Raw genomic sequence first — 23,163 nt, 5'->3', positions numbered from 1 at the left:
TTATCTGGTGGCAGGTTCTTCCGTCACATGATGCCATCTCTACTGTCACTCTCCTTTTCCCTAAGGCCTCTCCTGTCTGATTTTCAAAGACCAGCCTCATGCGCTCGTCTCACTCTGCCCACAGTGAGCAGAAGGGTCCCTTTAGAAACATGTGCTCGACACTTGAGAGAAATGGGGCTTGCCTTTAGGTGGTGGGGTCCCTAGACCCTTGGAAGGGTCTTTTGTTAGGGCTTATAGGAGAAGTGATCATAAATTGGATATCTCAGTCCACCTGGACTGGTGTCCAGAAAAGACACTGTAGAAAGAGAGGAACTGATTGATTGTTCCCAGTTAGAAAGGCCTCACCTGATACTTCCATGGAGCTAAGAACAGGAGATGCATTTCATCACCTAATCAAAGTAAGCTTTGTTTAAAATGGGTGTTAAACATCCAGCCCCCAGGCTGAATCAGGCTCATGGAGCACCATAATTTGGCCCCTGGTGCTGCTCATTAACCTATGTGCTGTGCTGGACTGGCCATGTGTGCAGTGCCCAGGATATGCACTGCCCATGGCAGTAGCTGGGCCGGGTCCCAGGCTGCACTGCCCTTGATACTCACTCAGGTTGGTGTCCCAGACTGGCCTGGGTGGGTGCTGCATGTGCTGAATCAAGCACGCAGAGAGGGCGTGGAAGAAGGATCCATGAGCCTAATCCAAGCCATGGACCAGTCCTGTGCCACTCATTTGGCCCACAAGGCCAGATGAGTGTGACTTCCCCAGCTTAAAGCCCAAATTTAAGGTCAGGACAACTCAGTGACGGATGCCCCATGAGTGGTGTTGGTTGGGTGGATCTTGGAAAGAGGTCGTATCTCATGAGACATGGGTAGAAGGCATTTTGGTCTGGAGGTTCTGTACTCCTGCTCCCTCTAGACAGATTTGGGGATTTCAGCAGAGAGAAAAGAGCTTTGATAAATTGAGATGACTACAGTGCATCACAAGGGCTCTGGAGAAGCCACCATGGCACCCTTTATCCAGGGCAGCTTGAACCTTAAAGAAAGAGCTACCTAATAGCCAGAATCAGGAAACTATCTCCTTTGGTCTGAGATGCTTAGCACTCACCACACATTTTTCCAGAAAAATTTAAGCAGAAAGTTTCTGTGGGAATACCCCAAAAGCCTAGCACAAACCAAACTCCTTACCTAACTCCTAAGTGTGCCTTAGATTGATATAAGCAAGATAAAGGATAAGAAACACCAGGTGCATCTACATGTGCAGTGAACTGCACTGGAACCAGAATTGCTGGGCAGTTCTATTGCCGCATGGTTATTTTTAGCTGCTGCTGTAGCAATGAGCTGCGGGTGCAGTAACTTGTTGCTACTGTGCACTAGCATCTCCGTTGTGGTTCATGCCCAGTGATGTTACATTGCGGTAGCAATGAGCTTTGGCATGGTAGCTCATTGCTATGGTGATATAGCATCTCATGTAGACATCCACTGAGGCTTTTCCATTTTCTTTTGATGCTGGAGGGCTCTGTTCCCACATCCTCATGGTGCTCACATTGACTCGGATAGTCCTTCTCTCTATAGTATCGACAGGATACCAATCAGGATAGTACTGCATGCCCCACCGCTAGCAGTGACATTATGGGTAATTCTGTGCGCAGGGAACTGCACATGCACTTGCCACTTACATCCACCTGCCAGCATTTTGCATATACAAACAGATGTCCACAGACTTCGTAGAGCTAATTAAGACATTTCTGAGAATGTGGCTGGTAACATGTCTCTGTAATTGCGCATAATTCCCTGTGGCTCTTGGGGGGCTCCATTGTTCTGAATTAAAGAGTGTATGGAAAAAGGTGTGTAATTGTGACTGTACTCATGTCTCCATCCCTTAGCGCCAATGTGATGCTGTGACATGGCTTTGGGTGCATTGGGAAAGGAAATGCAAGTAGAAAGGACTCCTGTAGGTTAAGATTCATTCAGGTGCTTCAGAAGGCCTTGGGCCTGAAGGAGACCTATGATGATAAGAGCACTGAGTGCAGGTGTGAGGAATCTCAGCAGAGCAATGGGAATGCAATGCAATAGCAAGAGGTGCAGCGCAGTGTTATGGCTATTCATGACTGTGGCCTGTGTTATTCATCCCTCACTGTCTTAAGCACTACATTCACATACACAAAGGAAAGGACAAGAATGAGATATTGCTTTTCCAAATCATTTGCAAATCGTTGCTGGTTTTCAGTAGGAGCCGTGCAAGAGGCAGGCGGGTAGAGATGCTCCAGTCTAACTCTGTGTACAATGACTTAATTTTTATGTTTCCATTTAGTCATTTTTATTGGTTGTTTCCCAGCTCGTGGCCAAATAAATTCATGTTATGCTGAAGCAAATGCCCAGGAAATAGCAAAACAATTTTTGTGCTATCCCTCAGTATTTATTGGGGGCTGACAAATATAGCATTTGCTTAGTTACTCAGTGTAATGAATTCACTTCCAAAAGAAAGAGATTTGCATTGGGATCTTGGATATCACCCTCCTTTTATAACTCTAATTAACAACACTAATTAGCAATATGTTAATAAATGCATGAACATCATGTGCACTAGTTACAGGAGCCCCCGATATGTGATCAATCTGTGATTCAAATTGCAGTCTGTCTGCAGCCTCTCTGAAGCCCTCCTCCCAAGAAGGGGTGAATTATGTATTGTAGCAGTGAATGTGTGGATGTGCTGGTGGGATATATTAATGTGCTGATATGTTTGTGAGTGCAAATCAGTGTGTTTGTTGGTGCACATGTGGAACATGAATGCACCTGAGTGGGAGGAGGTATCCAGACATGAATGAATGTCAGAGCCTGTCTGAGAGAGATCCACCAGGATCCACCAGGCTGTGTGCAAATGTGTACACAGTGGTGTGTTTTGCATGCATTTGGATATGTGTCTGTGTGTGAGTGTTTTAGTGTGGTTGTATATGTATTTAGAAATGGGAGTATGTTTAGTGTGATTAGGTGCGTATTTCTATGAGTGTGCATCGAGATTGTTGTGCATGTGAGTATATTTGCTGTATGGGGACATAGAGCAAATGAGAGAGAGTCCAGTGAGTAAAAATCTGCAAGCTGCTGTGAAATTGCACCTCATTCTTGTTAAAACTACCCAATTATTTTGCAGCTAAGGCACAGAAGATTTTCCACTGGGGATCGAGAGGCATAAATTGGCTGAGCATATGAGGGCAGTTCCAGCATGGTGACAGTGTGACTGACTGTTACTCTGAAACTAGGAACTATATCTGCCCTGTTCTTTTGATCTTTACAGGCACAAACTCCTACTAATAGCAGCTAATGGAGCCTTTTGTCTTTTCAGAAAGTTCATTTGCAGCATGTGCAGAAACACTTTGCATAAAATAACATATCTTAAATGTCTCTAAAATTTTCTCCCCTGGAGGCCTTCTCTTTCCTCCACTCTTGGAACACAAGAATTGCCCATCAAAAAACAAAGAAGCTGCTATCACTTAGAGCCAGATTTAGTTGGTTACAACTTTGAAAGAAGGGAAGAGAATCCATTTAGTTAGCTGGTGTGATGTGATCCTGGTCTGATGCGATTCTGTTGACAGCAAAGGGGCTATTGCATATTGATTTGAATACTCTGGATTATGGACATCTCTTGGTGCCAAATTCAGAGGTGATGTGCAAGAAGTGAAGTGTGTTGGTTCTCCAGTGGCAAGTGGACATGAGTCAAAGGACGTGCAAGTATGTGGGCCTCAGGAAATCTGGAGGGAGTCTGCAGTGAGGTCATCTACATGATGAAGGGATCTGGAAGCAGGTGTAATTTATGCCAATGTAGTGCCACTCAAGATAACTTAAAACTAACTTCTGAGTTGGATCCTTTATTTCCAAGGTCACAAGGAAAAATATATAATTTCTTTAGGCTCTTTCAACAGTGATACCATGCGTGTATGGGGTTGAGAGAGACATTTTGGGGCGGCTGTTTTGATGCAAGGACAAAGAGTAGAAGTAGCAGAGCAAGAGAGGGAGACGTTAACAAAGGACCTTTTGTAGTTGAAGATCCAGGGAATCCTGATTATCTCACTAGGGTCCCCAGCCCTTGCCCTGGCTTATGTGGGAAAGCACCACTTTGTGCAGCCCATGTGAATATCCTCCTTTGATCATTAAGGTTTGATCAGTTGATGTCCTGACACCACCACACCAATAGCATGGGCTTATGATAAACCTGATGACACCAGGCAGAGTATCACTTTGCTATTATTCAGAACCATGATACAGTAGTTATTGTAGTCATTTCAACTGATAGCCGGTCTCCAGTCAATAGCATGTATGGGTATAATCTGTTCCCATGTTCCATATCCAGACTTTGGACTTACTACACAAGAGTCTTTCCTGGGAAATCCAGGCCAGCTTTTATACAGGACTGTATGTTGGATACAAGTTATTTGGGAGTATTTAGTCAATTCTTTGCAGACTTCTAACCCAGCTGAATGTGCTCAGTATAGTTGCCAGTTGTTTACCTTCCTGTTGCATCTTAGTACATTAATTCAAAGCTCCTGGCACACACTTACCAGCTGAATTCTTTTAACCCAGCATCCTTGCAGCTGGAAGCTAGTGCACTAACCTAAGACACTGCCCCACCTTCTCCTCCTAACCTCCTCAGGGACATGGCTGGAGCTTTATCTTTCTGGAGGGAAAAATAGATCCACATTCTCAGTTGCTGCAGTAACCGCTGTCCTGATAGAGGTTACCACCTTCCAACACTGCTGCTGTCTGCTGCCACCCTGCAGCAATGTTGTTATCTCTCAAGCTCATGAATTGGTTTGTAGTCTACCTGTTGCCAGTCCCACTGCTGCATTGTGGCTGTACTCGGGTCTCCTGGGCTTGGTCAGATCCCAACTGCTGTCTCTCTGCTGTGCAGTGACACTGAGCCTCCCCACAGCCCCTTAGCTGGCTCTCTTCCTGCCTGCCAACAGCACCTCAAAAGGCTTTCATCTTCCCAGTGACAGTGAGAGTGCTGCTCAGGCTTGTCAGTCCCATGGTGGGCAGGCTAGCGGCTGAAAAGAAACCTGATGCAGGAGCAGGACCCAATAAGGGGCTGCAGGCTGAGAGAGGGGCTTGGGGAAGGACGGGTTTGTGTTAGGACAGAAATAAAAGAAGAGGAGCAGGTATTAGTTTCCTGGTGACATGCTGTCTTTCTCTCTTATGCTTCCACCATGTAATCTGACTGAGACTCATGTGTCACTGTTGCTGGGCATGTGACCGGGGAGAAATTTGGGTTTAGGCAGGGTAGTTTCTTAGATGTTAGGGACTGGAAGGGATCTTGCAGGATCATTGGCCCAGCCCCCCCTGCACTTGGGCAGGAAAGACTGCTAGGATCGGATGACCCCCGCCAGATGGGCATCAGGATGCTTTTTGAAGCTCGCCAGGGTGGGTGGTTGTACCATCGCTGGGGGGAGGCTTTAATCAGATTGTGCCCATTTGTTTCTTGTCCTCCCCTGGCGGGTCTTGGTGAACAGATGCTCCTCCAGGCCCTGATATATGCCCCTACTATAGTATTGATCCAATGTTTTTTTGTTTTTTTTTTATGAGGGCCCTCGATTTTTTTTGTTGTTTCTGTTGAAACTCAACCCCTGTTTCCCACTATTCATATGATATAAGAAAAACATGCCAGTACTCTCGAGTATTAGCCCTAATGCTGCAGCCAAGAGACTGGAGAGAGAGAGAGAGAGAGAAAGAGCAGAGCCCATTCCCAGTTCTTCCACTGACTATTTGTGTGTCCTTCTTCATGTGACTCAGCTTCCCACTTTGCCCTTTCCATGTCCCAGAGGACTGTATGTTTAATTGAAGGGTGTGTATAAAAGGTTTTAAGGTATGGATGAAGGGTACCAGGGGAGGTGCTGTTATTAGAGTGGGACAAAAGGTCAGGCACATGCTGACATGGATGTCCTGATTAATTACTGTACTAATCTTTACAGCACCTTCTCAGCAAATGTCGCTTGTCCTTGTTTCTTGTTTCATTCATTGTTCAGCAACTGGAAATGAGAAGATGAAGAGGAGAGGACCTGTTTGGAAAGCATTGCTCCCCTATGTGTGACTCCTCCTAAAATGGAGGTGCATTTGGGGTGAACTATCCTTTGTTGGCTTTCCTCACCATTTATGCCAGGCCTTGGTAGAGGAAAGCCAAGATATATTCTGCCCAACAACCATCAAAGAAATCCTTCATCTGACACCAAAGACCAGCCCCTCTCCAGACTAGTTATTTCAGGAGATGTGTGTGGTTTCTTAGGTTCCTGGAAGTCAACCATGATATAAATTGGTGTGGGGGTTTGGAGTTTCCCCATGTCTTTTAAAAGGAAGTTTTGATCAATAATAATTTTAATTAGCTTGCTCAGTAATATGTTTCCCAACTATACAGTTGAGAAGGATGTTAGACCAGCTTTCTGGGCACAAAATGCACTTCCTTAGGCTTGGTAAAGAAACAGGTACAGTTTAAACTAAATATTGGGTCTTTGTCGGCACTTTGTAGTCTGGATTCTTTTTTCTTCATGATGTGGATTTTCCATTCCAAACAGTGAATGTCAATATGTGTCACTTGGAGTAGTGCCACAGTGTTATTGCAGTCGTGATGGTTCAGGGACTATACAGGGAGTGAGATTATTATTATTTTTTTTGGTGATATTTTTTATTGGATCAGATATATGGCTAGGAGAGATGTTAGACAAGCTGTTGGTCAAATTGTTCTTTTTCTCTTGTTTTTTGGGGCCAGATTTACCCTATGAAGGACTGAATTTTGTGACTCATAGTACTTTCAACACAGCACAACATTCGTCAAAAGCAGAACATCCCCACCCCTGGGACTAATTTAAGACTGGGAGGAAGGAATATCCTCCTCACCTGATTAACTTTGTCATCCTTTTAAAAGCAGGAGACAGCCAGAAATCATGAGAAACATGGAGCAGAAGTAGATTAGACTAATTGGTGCCTGAGTCCATTCTATTTTCACAAACTCTTCAAGAGACACCCTTCTGGATAGGCTTTTTTACATCTGATCCCATTTTCAAACAACAGCAAGTTGTATCTTGGTAGCGCCACGTTGTGGCCTTCCTTAGATGGACGGGGGAAGGTCCAAGTAGTAGGCAACTGTCAATCCTCTGGACCACGGTGTACATGTAAGAGGTCTAGTCAGGTACCTGATGAATCTCTTTGTGTAGAGTCTTGAAACCATCATGCCAAGACCTTTGATGTGTACAAAGGCAAGGGTATGGAGGAGCAGAGGCTGCCCAAGACCTACCATTCCCCCTTTAGATCATTGAGACAGGATCCAAAGGCCAGACCGAGTCCAGATGTTCAGGGTGTTGATGGTTGTAGCTTCTGCCAGAGAGCAACAGATAAGAACTGCTGCTGACTGCCGAATGCCTCAGTGAGGATGCATTTCTCTCAGGGGGATGTCCCTTAGCCTTTCTGCAAGCAAGGAGTACCCACTAGGCAGTGGGGGCTAGGGTTTTGAGCTGCCCTATATTCACCTTACTCTGGAGGTTGCAACACTGTGGTATTTTACAGGACCTACCCTGCCATAAATAGCCCCACCACATTGCCACTGGGTCCTCTAGTCAGATGCAGTTTGCAGTCATACCCAGGACCAGGTTGAAGGTCTAATGCCTCAAAAACCCTACTGAACTGGCATGCCCTGCCCTCCATGCTTGCTCTTAGCGGGTGGGAAGCAAGAATCAATCCATGATTAAGGCAGAGGTAAACCTGTGCTGCGAACTGCTGAGGCTGGTCAATCCCCAGATACCAGCACGGTCTGTACCCCCAAATTCAGTGTGTCCCCCTTCTGAGCCACATAATGGATTCTGGTGCCCTAGGGAGCATGTCTAGCCTACAGTGTGGGAACAGAAGGCAGAGAAGAGAAAGCAGTGCGGAGAGTGAGTTGAATTTGTATGTGTTTGAAGCCCAATGATCCATCCTTGGAAATGCAAGCAGGAAGATTCCCTCTGGGATGTTTCAGAGTGGTGAATCAAAGAAATGGGGAAAGAAAGCCTCTCTCTGTTTCCTCTTCAGCTTTTGGTTCTGCTTTGTTGTGTTTTCAGTTTCCTTGTGATTGCTTCTGTGTATCAGTCAGGTATTGTTTTCTGCTTGAGTTGGGAACATTCCCTAAAGCTCTTTGGAGTGCGCAGTACCCTTGTTCTCTTTCCCAGGCCAATTTCAGAGTGGATTTTGGCAGCTTACAGAAGTGCTGAATGTTTATCGTCCTGTCTTACATCATCGTTTTGCTGTATCATTTATTTTTTCTTTGACAGATTTTTAACACTGTCAGTCTAATATGCATCAAGGGTTGAAATGGATTACCATAATACAGTGCATTGTGGGTAATCCCATGCAAATTGTTCTGTAGAGAGTCATGCTAAATTATGTTCTTGCACAAAAAAAAGAAGATGCAAAACAAAGGTCTTTTTTTTTTCTTTTTTTTTTAACCGTTTGTTCAATGGAAGTCAGCGTAGCTGCCATAGGCAAAGGTTTAAACCAATTGTTTGACGTTCAAAAATGTGCACATCTCTTTTCAGTGGAGTCTCCCCCCGCTTGCTGGATTATGTGCCAAAACCATGGAGTTAGGCATAAGGGTTTTTTAATATATATACACTTGTCTGTGATATTTCGTTTTGAAAACATAGCTAGTTTGTCAAAGAAGGAAAAAATGTGTGTGAGTGTGGGGGGTGGGGGAACTCCTGCTGCTGATTTTCCCAACACTCTGCCAGAAATCTCTCCAGGAAACGTCAGTTGTTAGGAACCTCGAGAAGATCTGACACTTCTTGGAAGTGGCAAATCTGATTGTGCGTCAGTTCAGTTCCTCTGTTTCTCTCTTCCTTTCTTCCCTACTACCAAGGTTATTTGCACAAAAGCTGGTTCCTTTGTTCCTTCCCGGTCCATCCACCTGAAGCAATAAGCATATGCAGCAGGTCGAGAAGGACTCCTAAGGAAGTTGTTGTTTGCCTTTATGCAAATGCCCTTGGTGGAAAAAGCACTGAATGAGAAGTCCAGACAGCATGTCATCTGGACTCAACACTGTCTCTTATCGCTGCCAGTTGGGGTCTTTCTCACCTGTTCCTCCGGAAAGCTCAGAGTTATTTTTTGAGAAAACATTTGCCTCTTGCTGGCTTTTGTCTCTGAAAAAGCCAAAGTGGAGATACCCAGCACAGAGTAAGGGAGTCATAGGTTGTTTCAGCTTCTGAGTCACATCAGTTATATCCTAGTTGCTGTGGTTATCTGGCTTCCCCCCCCCCCCCAATCTCTGCTTCTCTGATCTCCTTTTTCCCAGTTCTTCAGTCTGCTCCTTCGACTCTTCAAAGACCACCCTCCTTTCTAGCTTCCCCACTTCACAAGCTCATTCAGCAGAGAGATTAAACGGAAACCCATCTGGTGGGAATTTAAAGACCTGCCAGTAGTTTGTGAAGGTTTGGGACTAACCCCTGGGCCTTACTGACTCTGCTCTGTAATAAATAGGTTCAGATGTTAAAGTCTGTGTACTGTTGGTGAGTCCACATTCATAGATACCTCACAGCCTGCCTTAAAAGGCACTTTCAGATGCCTGGGGTCTAATGTAATGTGGCCGTGGCCTTTGTTCAGCCATTTTACTCCCATGTAAAGTGTGATCAGAGTGGTTATCCAGACTGATTGGATCAGAGTGCATTGTGTAGTGCAATGGTGAATCGGGCCCTGAAGTCTGTAGGCCACCACTTCATAAGTCCTATGATAGAGGCATTATCCTCATTAAAACGGCCTCCCTGCTGTTCAGCTCCTGGTCTTTGAAATTGAGATTTCAATTTCCATGACCCATCTAAGAAGCAGCCCCCAGCAAAACCAGCAACACCCCCTTCTCTGGCCTCCCAGACATTTCCATGTTTAAATAAATCTCCCTAAAATTGGGCTGTTTCCCTGGACGTCTTGTAAATGCCCTAGCACCACTGTCAAACAGTACGTTGCTGCAGTATGCTCGGCTCACTGGGATTTGCATGTATAGATTGCAGCCGTCGAAGAGGGCTTGAGAATGCTTTTATGTGAATTACACTTTATAGAAGTAAATTTCCTTCAGTGTAAGGGCCCTTCAGATTTTTCAGCTGGGCTCTAGATTGCCAGTGTAGCTTCAAATGGCAAATGGAAAGATTTTCGCTAGTGTGCCCTGTTTATCTATGAAATGTGATAAGCAGCCGGAAGGATGAATAATGTGCGTCAGAATAACAGTGCCAATACCTGTAAGAAAATGGACGACAACCCCCTTGCTTGGACTTCTCTTCAGCTTCAAAAGAAAGCTGGGGTGGGGGGAGTCCTTTCCTGCTATATATGTCTTTCTTTTTTGATCTGAGCTGGACAATGATGTTTCCTTTTGCCTTTTGCTTGGAAAATCAATGGCTCCTTTCTTGTTCCAGATGCACTAATACAAGAGGTTACAGAGTCATGGTAGCTCCCTGTCGTTGATCCTTAGTGTGTTGTCAGCAATAGGTGGGGAAGCCGGCTTTGATCATGTTAGCAGAAGATGCCCAAAAAGTGTTAGTGGTTTTTTGAAGACTGGGCAGGCATACATAATTCAGGAATAAGATAGTTCTTGAGTTATTGTATCAGGGTAGGAGATAGATTGTGGCAAATGAAACTTTAAAGTAACAAAGGATGCAGTCAGTAGGTGAGAGTTAGTGCTCTAAGTGGCTCAGCACACATTTCCTTCACTCTAGGAGAGCTGCACACAGATCCTGTCTGAAGATAGGTTGGAGTCAGCCTCATTTTCTCTGAACAAGGATGCAGCAGTCACAGTCACCATGGTATCTAGCATATCTGGCAATGTCTGTGCAGGAGAGATTCACAGCTTTGGGTTGAGGTACATGGGGAGAATATAATGGGGTTGAGATCTGCACTGTGAGAAGTGTGCTGCAGATCAGAATTTCTTGCAACATTGTTAGACGTTACCATTCGCGCACGTTAAATACACTTAAGATGGAAGCATCTGGTATTAAGGCAGGAAAAGATGAGCTAAATGCTCTGAGCCACATGCACATGTAGATCGGGGTGGCATGTGACCCTCGGGCCCCTGCCAGGGTGCATGCAGCAGCAGGAATCTCCCACATGCCTGGATGATCCACCTGGTCTCCAGCCCTCCCCCAGCCCGGCCCAACCGAGGCCTCACTCACGCATTGGCAGGGGGTGCAGAGCGGGAGCATCCCACACACCTGGCTTGGCCATAGCAGAAGGGGTCATGGCTTAGCCCAGTCACATACATCTCACCACTCATACATTGCACTGCTCCTGAACTGCATCCCAGCTACTCCCCATGTGTGTCCCACTGCTCCTGATCCTTGCACTGCTCCTGATGTGGAGGAGGTAGCCATGGCTACATGGAAGAACCATTGGAAAGCACACAGCTATGGGGCAGTCCTGACATAGCCTACATAGCCATGGTCCTACTCAGCAGCCCTTTAGCAGCAAGTTGGACATAAGCACATCAGAGGGGGTAGTAACCCTTAACGTGATACTGCTCACAGCATGGGCTAATTCTAATACTTCATAACATTCATGCATGAACTGTAATGTCTAACAACACCCTTGGTATTGACAGAACAATAGGAAAAGGGTTTAGAATTGGCACAGAAAAAATGCTATAGGACAGTATTGAGGTGCCTTGACAAAGAGGGTAAGGCAGAGTTTATTCTGGTCTGGCATTTAGATATATTCCATGTGTGGTGTTCAGGTCTGCAGCAACTAGGTTGGACAATGGCAAAGAACCAGGGGAGGAATAGTAAAAATTACCTTTGGGACAGGACTCCACGGACAAGGTTAATTGGTAGAAGCAAATACTTGCATGCTTCCTGCCTGGCTAGGGACAGACATTTAACACAAAACAGTTTAAGTGACCAGAAACTGGTTTAAGCCTGTAACAGAACAGATGTCAAGTGCACATAAACCAGTTTGAAAATGGCTGAAACCGGTTTGAGATAAACCTGGTTGAATGTAGTATCAGACTTAACTGATTTGGGTCAAACTGGTTTATGTAATGTCTGTCCCAGATCCCTTCCTGGTTTAAGTTAAATCAGAGTCCCCCAGCATCCTAGCATGCTCTCTGGGCTGGGCTTGGCTGTCTGCTGTCCCCTCCCCTCTGCTCCCTGGCTGCAGCTCCAGCAAAAACTGCATGTACGGTGGGGTCTGCCTGGCTTCTGCCTGCTTCCCTCCCCCCTCACCACTCCCTACCTTATGCAGACACCTCTCAGCATTAGGTAGCAGAGAACATGCTGACCATGGTCTGTGTTGTGGCAGACAGGACAAAGACAAACAGGACTGTGTTGGCATAGGGGTTTTTGGAGCCGATCAACAGGTAGCTGATAATGTCCCTCCCTTCCTTTCTTAGAAAAAGTTGTTTATGAAGATCTTGAACTAATGAGAGAAGCTTTTGTTTTCTTAATGGGCTGATAAAAACTGAGTTACAGGCGATAAACACGGTGTTGTCAGCTCCCTGCTGGGCTGCTGCAGGAGTAATCCCTAATTAGAGCTCCTGCTGGGGCCTGGCCACATCCCCACTTAGTTCAGCACTGTAGAAGGGAAGGGAGGGTGCTGTAGCACCCAGTGGCTTCTAGCCTGAGCCACTGCAGGCATGTGCCTGAATTTCTGGAATGAAAAGGGAATGTCTATTCACCTCCAAATCAGTTCAAGCTTTCTAGGTTAGACTAACCTGCAACAATTGAATCAACTTGGGCTTTTTGTCTTTCCCTAGCAGAACGTTATTTTACACTCTGGCCAGCGTCATTAACTCATCAGGATCAGACCAGGACCAGATAACATTTTTTCTAGGAAATCTGAGTCACCTGAGGAACAGAGAATCAAAATTACCAACAAAAACTATTCAGTTTGCCATTAAAAAGAGCCAGCAGACTAGATGTCTGCCTGTGCCCGAACCATGTTTAACAAGATGCTGAGTTTGATGCGTGGCATTTAGAGACTTACTTCAGGGGCTGAGAAAAGCACCAAAGACAGTGTTACAGGCACCTTGGTGAGTATAATAATATAAGGACAAGGCAACATAGTCTCTGTGAGCATGAATTGTGCCTGTCTGATATGTTAGAATTCTTTGAAAGTGGTAAGGAAATCAACAGATGAAGGAGAAATGGTGGATAAAATTTAATTAGACTTTCAAAAGGCTTTTGATATAGCCCCTCACAAAAGGCTATTAAGGAAATTCGTGAGCCACAGGGTGAGACTCTGAAGGCCCTGCCATGTATTCAAAACCTAGTTAAAAGGCAGAAATCAAAAGTAGGAATAAATAGGCAATTTTTTGGTATGGAAAGAGGTTAATAGTGAGGTGACCGTAGGTGTCTGTGCTAGGACTGGTGGTGGTCGATATACTTATTAATGACCCAGAAGAAGGGAGAATAATGAGGTAGCAAAATTTTCTGCTGCTGGTGCTAATACTGAATTATACAGTAGTAGGGAAGATTGGAAAGACCTATAGAAATGATGAGGTTGGGTAATATGATAGCAGATCAAATATAGACGGAGGCAGGGTAAGGTACATTTGAAGGAAGAATTTAAAGCATTCAGGCACAGGGATGGGTTCTGAGTTAGTTGTATCCACTCAGGAAAAATAGGTAGCTATCTTCAGGAGAGTTCAATGAAGATGTCTGCTCAATGCTCTGCAAGAGCAATAAAGAAAAAGTGAATAAGATGCCTCGCTGTCTGAGGAGAAGGATAGTAAACAACCTGGAACACATTTTAATGCCTGTATAGGCATTAATGCTACTACCCCTCCTAGAGAACTGTGTTTGGTTTGGGTCGTTTCATTTGGACAAAGGTCGAGCAGAGCTACAGAAAGTCCAGAAAAGGCAGATGAAACTGTTTATTGGCCTAGAAAGGGCTTCCCTAGGAGAAAGGATTATGAAAACTAGGGCTATTTCACTTGGAAGGTGTGAGCATCACATAACTGTGGAAGAGGGGAATGGGGTCTTTATTATAGGGCTGTATCTTTTTGTGCTGGCACTACTGGCACACACTGGCTGCAAGGATGCTATCTAGCCACCCCTAGGCTTTATGTGACCTAGAATACTATCACCCAGGACAAAGCTAGATCTACAAATTTTGCCACACCAGTGAAGTGTTGCTAGCACAAAACAAATGGGAGGAATTATGGCTGAAATGAACCTGTGCTGTGTTGATTTCTCACTGCAGGTTGGCTATGGACACTGTAGATATATAGCTTAGGACTGGCAGGAATCCCTCCGGTGTGTCAGATGGTGAACTGATATCTGCTGGCCTTGAACGGGAAGTGCCAAGTCACCTCCCTTCCATCCCAGTTTTGTTCCTACCATGAAAGGTTCCCATTCTGCAGTCCAGAATAAGGCATGGGAGGCAGGACTCTTGGACTTCATTCCCATTCCCTTGGTGACATTACTCAAGTCCCCTTTGCATTGTATTTACCATGTAAAACTGGAGGCAAACACATCCCACAGGAAGGTTATGAGGCTCTACAACAAAAGGAGGTATGACAGCAAACTGTACTGTTATTTTAAATAGTGAATGCCAGGAACATCCAGGTGCTGGGTTTTACCCTGTAATATAATGCAATGACAAGAGGGCACTTCATGAAATTAAGATGCAACAAATACTTCTGTATGTAACATATAATTAACCTGTGGAGCCCAGTAGTGGAGGGCATTATGAAGACAAATGCCTTATTAAGATGAAAAAAAGAGATCAGACACTTTATGAATAAGAATAGCATCTGCATTTACATTAGCTGGAATAAAATTATAAGGAACATCAATTCTTATGTCCCAGGGCATATGGTTATCAGCAGCTTGGGGTCAGGAAGTTATTTCACTCCAGTTGTAAAGCATTGCTGCATTAAGTATCTTTCTATATCTAAAACCAAAGACATGAACCTGGACGGCATGGACCAGAGGTCTGGTAATTCTGATGCAAACTTAATTGATTTCCACATTTAAGAATGCATCCAGAGCAAAAGCTTCTAGGTCAATAGCAATGCAAAATGCTGATAAGATTGCCCAGTGATTAGCTGCTATTTTGGGACATGGGAGGTCTGGATCCAGATTCTTGCTCTCCTCGGGTCTTTCTGTGTGACCTTGACCAAATTATTTTGGTGCAGAGCCTAAAAGGTATTAGGTGCCTCCCATTAAAATGCCACAGGCCCTTAGTGTGTCTGTGTCTCCATCTATAAAATGGGATAATAGTACTTCCCTGCATTGCATGGAGAGAGGAAACTGCATTCAAGACAACTTACTTAGGTTAAAGGGAATGGGGCGATCCCTGTGAATTTCCCAGTCTTTGCATACAAAAGTAATGGTAGGCTGCCTTATATGTATTTGGGCCCACTGCAGAGAATGATGGCCTTTTGGACAAGACACTGTACTGGAATTTGGGGTTAGACCCCACTCTGCCACAGATTCCCTGTGTTCCCTTGGGCAAGTTGCTTAATTTTTTTCCCCATCTCTCAGCTCCCCACTTCGAAGCTCCGGGTCTGATGTACAGTCGTACTTGGAGGCACGAATGAGTTGGCTTTTTGTTTGTCTTTAGGGATACATTGGAAATGTTTAGCTTTTTGACCCCTTGTAATTTTAAAGCTTTCTTCCCTGCATGTCATGTCAAGGGAAGAAGTGCTCTTTGTTCACTTCCCCCTCCCCCTCTGTGGGCACGCAAACATGCTGCTCCATAATACAAAGCCTTCATCACACACAGTACCGTAAGGCTGACAACCCCACATGGGAGGAGGCTGCACATTCGCTTCTTTCCACGGGAAATGTCTCTTGCAGTTAGAATCAAATAGGAACTTGTTACAGCTCCTGGCCCAGTTTGAAACAATGGGAGCTCCTACAGAGTCCTCTGTTGTAGCTTGGCATAGCATTACCTCCACCTCTTTGGCTATGTTTGAAAACAGGACAGCTGCATAGGAGAAGGGCAGTGTGGGAGGAGGTGAAGGATCGTTCAGCTGTGAAGAGGGGGCGTAATCCGTTAATGTTAGTCCAGGTGATATCCACAGCCTAAAAATAGTTCATTGGTAAGCTACCTGGTGATAAATGGGAAAGCAAACGAACGCTGTGCTTACCTCTCTTGGAAAGTAAGAGCCTGGTAGGGAATGGGACTATCTCAGCTATATAGTCTGTTCACTCCAGGAGAATATTCTCTCCACCCTGGCTTTTCACTCCTTAGTGAGCATATCTGAACATTAACCCTATGGGACTCCTTCCCCTACAGAAACCTAATCTTTCTTGTTGCTAATCAGGAAGAGCCTGGGCAGACTCTTGTTCTATATTGCCATGTACCATGTGCAATGATTTACACCATACCAGCTATGGGGAGACTGCGAGGTAGAAGTTATGGGCATGGGAGCTTCAGACATGCAAGAAGTTGGCATAGAAGAAGGAAGGAGGAAACTTCCCCACAGTCATTCTGGAGGATTCAAAATTCATGTGCTTGAATGACTGGCTGGAAAATGAGCCATGTTTTGCCCTGGTCTGGGACAGCCATTGCATAAACTGGTTTGACCCAAATTAGTGAAGTCTGATACTACATTCAACCAGGTTTATCTTAAACCAGGTTCAGCCATTTTGAAACTGGTTTATGTGTACCATTTTACGTTCTGGTTTACGTTCTGTTAAAGGTTTAAACTGGCTTCTGATCATTTAAACCGGTTCATGTGTAATGTCTGACCCTAGCCCAAGCGCACTTCAGAGCGGATTTCGAAGGCAGCTCCCCCAACAGGTCTGCGGGCACAGCACTGGCCCTTCTCATGCACTTTTCCCCAGTCTGCCCCCAAACAATTCAGGATGTAAAATATATTTAAATGGCAAAAAAAGGTCATTTAAGTAACAGAAAAAATGGCATAGGATAAAAAGATTTCCCTGGGTACCCCGCTCTGTTTCTGTCAGTGTCCATCTGTACAGAACAAATCCCAGATTACTGGGTACTAACTGTGGCAACCCCCACTTTGCCTTCAGTAGGGAAACGTGCCTGCGGAAGGAACAGGGGATTCTACTGTAGATAGAAGGACACTGATGTTTCCTCACTTGCAGCCAATCTACAGGACATAATAATGATGGGCACTCAGAACCAGACACACTTTAGTTAATGATCAGATAGTGGATAGAGTGCCACTAGTTTCCATTTCGTTTCCATTCCTCTGTGTTAACCTCCATTGACCCCAGCAATCCTCTTCCTCCCTTTCTTCTCTTCCAGCAGCTTATCTTACATCTGTATCCACAGCTTCTTCCATTTTCTATTCTAGAATTTCCTTTTCACATACCTTCTCCTTGCTTCATTTGTTCTTCCTGCTCAGCTAATACCCCCAGAATCCTTTGGCCTAGACTTGTGCCTCATTCCTAATTCCTTCCATTGGGCACGGTGTCCCTGCCATGAAACACTGAGTGTGGATGTTCAAGGGGCTGCGACTCAGGAGAGAACTTGTTTTTCTTTTCCTTTTCTTCTTTTTACAGCAACTCCTCCCCGCAATCTTTAAGCACCAAATTCCTGAGTACCTGCGAGTTTTCTTTTGCTGGGGATAAAAGGACAATATCTTTCAGATACAGTCCAAACTCAGCTTAAGAAACAGCAGACCCCAGACACTGAATGTTTCATTCAGTTCACTGGTTTATCTTCTGAAGCCTTTGGATGGTTTTATTAGTATTCTGACTGAGAGCTCACTGATGGAATTAGTGGGAAACCAGACTGTCAATTTATTTATACCCTGCCTTAGGGCATAACTGCTGTGCATGTGTAAAGCTATTGAGATGCAGAGAATACTGTGTGTGTGTGTATGTATATATTGAATGGAAGTGAGTTTATAGTGGAAAGCTGTTGCCCCAAGGATCAAGCAAGTGATGGATAGCGAGTGAGAACACCTCGATGGTATGTTTTCCCTCGGACTGTTCCTTTTTGCAACTCGGGGAACAGTAGTGGTCCCCCAAATCTCCAGCTGACTGCTGTTTGTGAATGTCTTCCAGCCTGGAATTTGCTAGAGCATTAGTCACCCTTTACTGAGACATCTCTGGTTTTAATTCACCAGGTCCTATGTCCTCTCTACCAACAGCTGAAAGCTGGGAAGCAATATCACTTTTGGCTGCAGGAGGAATTCAGCACTTATCAATAACGATTCCTTTCTGCCTCCAGCTCTGTAACTGTATCATTAATCCTGGGAAGCATATTGAGGGCAGTTTGTGTAATGATGGAAACATTTATCTGTGGATAATTATTTGATACAACAATGCTGAATGTGACAAATTGTTTCGCAGTGATTTTTTTTTTTTTGGCCAGAGATACAGTGGGTCCAGATCCGCTATTGCTCATGTATCGGCTTCACATAGTCCTCCTCAGCTGCTAGCAGCACTTGACACCCTGGATTACAGTTATAGTAGAGAAGCTGAGAAAAGGAATAGCTTATGAAGACAGGACTAAGCATTCCAGTCCATCTTGATAGCTAAGTCCTACTATCCCTTTGATCAACTTGTATATTCTCTATTCTCTAGAATTTGTATTCTCTCAACAAGTAAAAGGGTTGAAACCTTGATACAGATTTCAGGTGAGGCCTGCTCACTGCCTTCTGCAAAGGCATAATTAGGAAGGAAAAGTCAAAGAGCCAGAGCCGACAGACTGGCAAGTGGTGTCTTGGGTCTGCTTTGCCCCACAGTAGCCAAGAAACATCTGTCCTGTCATCTTGTAATGATAACGGTGAGTTGAGAGGGGGCCAAGTGAACACAGGAAGACGGGAAACATGATGCAGTCCACCAGAGAGAAAAGCCACTAACGACCTAGAAGGACAGACCACCACTGACAGCAATTCAGTGAGGCCCAGTGGGCTAGTCCTAGACAACTGTGGTAGCCACACCACCTTCTCTCAACGGGTCCAGGCCACTCTCACCCTTCAATCCAGTGCTGCCTTTTCCTCTGGGCTAAAGCACAGAACATGCTAAACCAAATGTGCCCTTTTCACTTGGGAATATCACTGCCTTATACATCTTGTAGAGTGTGTTTGTATGTCGCAGGGCTATAAAGGTAGCCCCAAGGGTCCATGTGGGCCCTTTGCTGGTGCCGTTGGGACTGGATGCCAGTAACACCATCAGTAGCTCCTGGCAGGTGCCATCAATAACATTCATTTCATTTGTCAGGCCTGTCAGCAGTTATGGCATGCACCCTTCGGCTCCACCCGCTGCTGAAAGCAGAGACAAAGGGGAAGGAGGGGGAAGGAGAATGATCTGAGTTAGCCGAGTTAAAGAAAAAAAATCCCTTTGTGTTTGAAGTGAATAAAGTGTGTTAACAAGTAATCCTCTAGCTGAGGTTTCCAGCTGTTACTCCTGAGTTATCTGGTATCAAAGTAATACAGGCTCATGGTACAGCAGCTAACTTCAGTGCACGAGCAATTACAGCCTGATGCTTCTCAGGTATATTACAGTTTTATTATTATTATTTCTCCACTCGTAGTTTCTTAAGGCCTCTTCATATCCTGAATAAAACCCTAGGGAATCATAAAGCCACAGGCAGAGCTTTAGCACAGTTGCTGCTTGGCATCTCCCAGATTGATAGGTATTTAGTGTGTCGCCTTGATCTTGGAAGCAGGGACCTGTGATATACCCCAGGGGGGAGCCTCATGATGTATCTACCTCTGAAGACAAGGCCTTTTCACCATAGAAATGACATATTTCCACTTGGGAATGCCGTTGTCCCGCTCTTTATTTGTCCCATGTACTTTGACCCTGGCATACACAAAATAAGAAGATTTTTTTTTTTCTTTTGGAATAAATAATAACCTTGTCATCACCAAACTTGCACGGACTCCTAAGTGTTCCCGCTGCCTGCCACTTTCAGCACTTGGTTCCTGTATGTCCTCCCTTCTTTCTTACAATTATAACTTGCATTGCTGTGTTGTAAGAGTGATGATGTAGGCATGATGGTCCAGAAGCTATGCAAGAGGCAAGGCTTTCTTTGGGAGGTATCTTTTTTTGGACCAACCATGTAGTTGGAATAAATTTGTGCAAGCTTTCGAATGCCAGGCATTCTCCGTTTGGGCTGTATTGCTGTCACCTGTCGAACAGGCACACAGAGCTCCTGGCCTGGGAAGTTTAGAGTCGAACTAGCCATGCTGGGATAGAAACCTGAGGTGCATCTGTGCTAATGTAACAGACTGGTGGCAACGCAAGGAGTAGGACCAGTTTCTCCATACGCCTCATGTGAATGCCCTACCCACTCCACCACATTGCCGCAGCTTAGTCTTCCCTATTACAGCCCATCTGTATTTGAATTGTGAGCTCCCCTGTGCAGGTGCTCATGTTGTGTTTCCATTTGCTTCTCTTGCCAGGGGTACTTTTGAGTGCATATTTCATTTTAGTTTATGATTGATGATAATTGTGATTATTACAAATTCATAATTTTTCCTCAGAGAGCAGGCAAGCATCTAGAATTTCAAATGGTTTGCTATGGAGAGCCATATTCACCAGCTTCACTTGCAGATTGAATTCCCAGTGTCACTTCCACGCGCTGTACCTATCAAACTAAAAATAGGGATTTCCACGCTGCCCTGACTGGCCTTCTGGGCCTGACAAACGTCCACAGGAAAAGCGTCTGCAAGGAGAACTGCAACAGTTTATGAGAGAAATTTCTCCCTCCTTCTGTCTAGCTGCACTTTCTCCGCTTAGAAATAATCGCAGCTCTCATTTCTGCAGAGCTGAATGATCCCTGAGGATCCAGAAGCGCTTTGCAAATCTGACAAACTCTGCACAGGGAGAAAGCCCCTGAGATCCGAGCTCTGCCGCCTCTAATGGATTAATGGAAGTTGCAAGGCTCTGTTACCCCCTAAGATGTCCAGTAATAATACCTGGTAAAGATCTGAGCGCAGACATAAAGGCCATACTGGAATGGACCTTACACCATCTGCGTGGCTGTTTTTGGGGACTTTTGACTGTTACTAAGGAAACAGTCTTCGGTAATGGACTTGGGAGCGCATGTCAGAGGGGTGGCTTGGCTGCGGAGACGTTTTGTGCTGTAGAAGCCCATCGGATTGATGCTAGCTGAGGCAGCAATTGTTCAGTGATTGATTTTGCCCCGTGTGTGCTAGCACTGAAGAGTGCATTTGATAGGGTCAATACATACCGAAGCTGGGGAATTTCACAGACTCTCTTTCTCTTCCTCTCTTCCATATGTCTGGGGCTTGGTTCCTTCCAGCCGTTACATTGCATCTATGGAAGTCCCATGGATTTCATTAAGGATTACTCGGAGCCAGCGGAGGGAGAATTGGCCCCTTGGGTTTGGTTTGTTTTAGCCGTGGCACTTAATCAGGGAGAAAAACACAGAGGGTTCAAAATTCAGTTCTTTTCCAACAGGGCTCCACATCGCCATGCTTCACCATGGGCCAAGCCCCTTTGAATACTGGGGTATGGAAAATGCAGATCAAGATTTTGCCTCTCTGGACTGTCTGCCAGGGAGACACAGGTTTTTAATAGACTGATAAGCTCCTTGGAGGTGTTTGTTATTTTGTAATTACTTTGTTATTGATTTCTTTAAACAATTCATAACTCGTTAGAAGTCTTTCCCCTCCTCCTTCCTTTTCATCTTGGCTTCTGCTGACAGTTTACAGTGGCATAGACTATCAGCCTTCTCAATGGCTCCAGGAGATGGCTCTTTCTGTAAAGGGACCGAGAAAGAGAGGGAGAAAAGGGAGACATTTCTTAAAATGTCTAGCCTTGCACATAGGAACTCCTGGGTTCTCTTACTAGCTCCTCCGCTGTGGCTGCATTCAAGTCACTTAAATCCTCGCCTTAGGCCGTGCATAGACGAAAGGAAGGGCACGTGTGCATGATATTTTAAAGTGGGTTAAATGGTTTACACCACTTTAATGGTGTTGGTGTTTGCATGCATCAGCAGCATATTGCGCAGTAATTCCAGCTGCTGTAGTAAATTTGGCAGTGTAACGCACCTTAAAGGACTTGAGGCGCAGCAAACTAAAGCACCTCCAGGGAGTTTTAGTTTGCTGCCTTACAGCCGCGGAGCAAAGTACTGGGCTCCGTGAAGCTCAGGGGCTCTGCAGGCAGGCTGGCAGTAGCCTGGGAAGGCAGGCTGCACCCAAGACAAAAAGAGAGAAGTGGCAAGCCTGATTTTTATTTTTATTTTTCCTGGAGCCTGCCTGCCTGAGCTGGGCGGGGGCCCGGTGCTTCCCTCCGCGGCTACAGTGTCCCCCAGGACTGCCTGAGCCTGGTGCCTGCAGGCAGGTGCCACCTGGGGCGGGGGGCGCTGCTACAGGGGGAAGCACTACCCCCGCCCCACAGTCCAGGGACTGCTCCGCCCACCGGCAACTCATCCTCCCCTGCCCACCACTGGAGAGGCAGGTAAGTTTGGGTGTGTGCACGACATGGGGGTTTAAAGGGCCGTAAATTGAAACAGTGTTTTTAAAAACCCACTGCTTCAATTTAGGGCCCCCATTTTGTCTACACACCCTTAGTTTCCCCAAGTGTAAAATAGAGACTACTTTTCAGATGGCTATGAGGTCATGTTTGTAAATCACTCTGAGGAACAGGTCCAACTGCAGTAAGAGCAAAGTCTGCATATTAAGCGTTGGGGTTGGGTCTGTTTCTTTTCGTTGCCATGCCTTTGGACTTTTCTACCTGGAGCGCCCCTGCAGAGAGTTGTATCAGCCTTATTGCTGATGCCAGTCTTGACTCTCACTTTTTGCTTTTCACCGGCAGGGCCTGCAGATTGGTACTCGAGAGCTGGAGGAGATGGGCGCCAAGTTCTGCCTAGGACTCCTCATTCTGCAACTCAAATCCTGGCCCTGTAGCAAGAAGCTAATGGCTCAGGCTGCAGCCCTGCTGGATCTGGAGGAGGAGATCAGAGACTTCCAGACACAAAGGTCAGAGTAATATTACTTAGAAGGTCCCAGGTGAGATATAGGTTTGCATGGTTTGGTGATCACAGCACCAGCCCAACTACAGGCTGAGAGTCACTGTTAGGGGTGGGACTGTATTGTGACTTTTTGGAGAAGTGGACACAACTAACTCCTTCAGAAACCCACTCTGGCTGGCACTGATATCTTGATCTGCAGTGTATATCAGTAGGCTCCTCTGGGACTTTATACTCCCCTCCTCATGTGGTCCAGTACCAGAGAATGGGATCTCCCTTGAAAGATGTTCTGTCTCTCTTTAGAGGTCACATGCATCC

At 45.4% G+C, this 23,163-nt stretch overlaps 1 protein-coding gene across 1 annotated transcript in view; it reads left to right on the top strand.

Moving 5' to 3' along the window:
• AGBL1 (ATP/GTP binding protein like 1) overlaps positions 1-22,865 on the top strand; it is a 265,668-nt gene extending 242,803 nt beyond the window's left edge. Inside the window, exon 21 of the mRNA XM_019533180.1 lies at positions 22,692-22,865. Within this exon, the coding sequence (XP_019388725.1) occupies positions 22,692-22,865 (174 nt within the window). The remainder of the gene's footprint in view (positions 1-22,691) is intronic.
• The last annotated feature ends 298 nt before the right edge of the window (positions 22,866-23,163 follow it).

The sequence above is a fragment of the Crocodylus porosus genome, unplaced genomic scaffold (genome assembly GCF_001723895.1).
Source record: "Crocodylus porosus isolate Cpor-Errol unplaced genomic scaffold, CroPor_comp1, whole genome shotgun sequence".
NCBI lineage: Eukaryota > Metazoa > Chordata > Crocodylia > Crocodylidae > Crocodylus > Crocodylus porosus.
The sequence above is the reverse complement of the archived record's forward strand: the minus strand, read 5'-3'. Positions and strand labels throughout refer to the sequence as shown.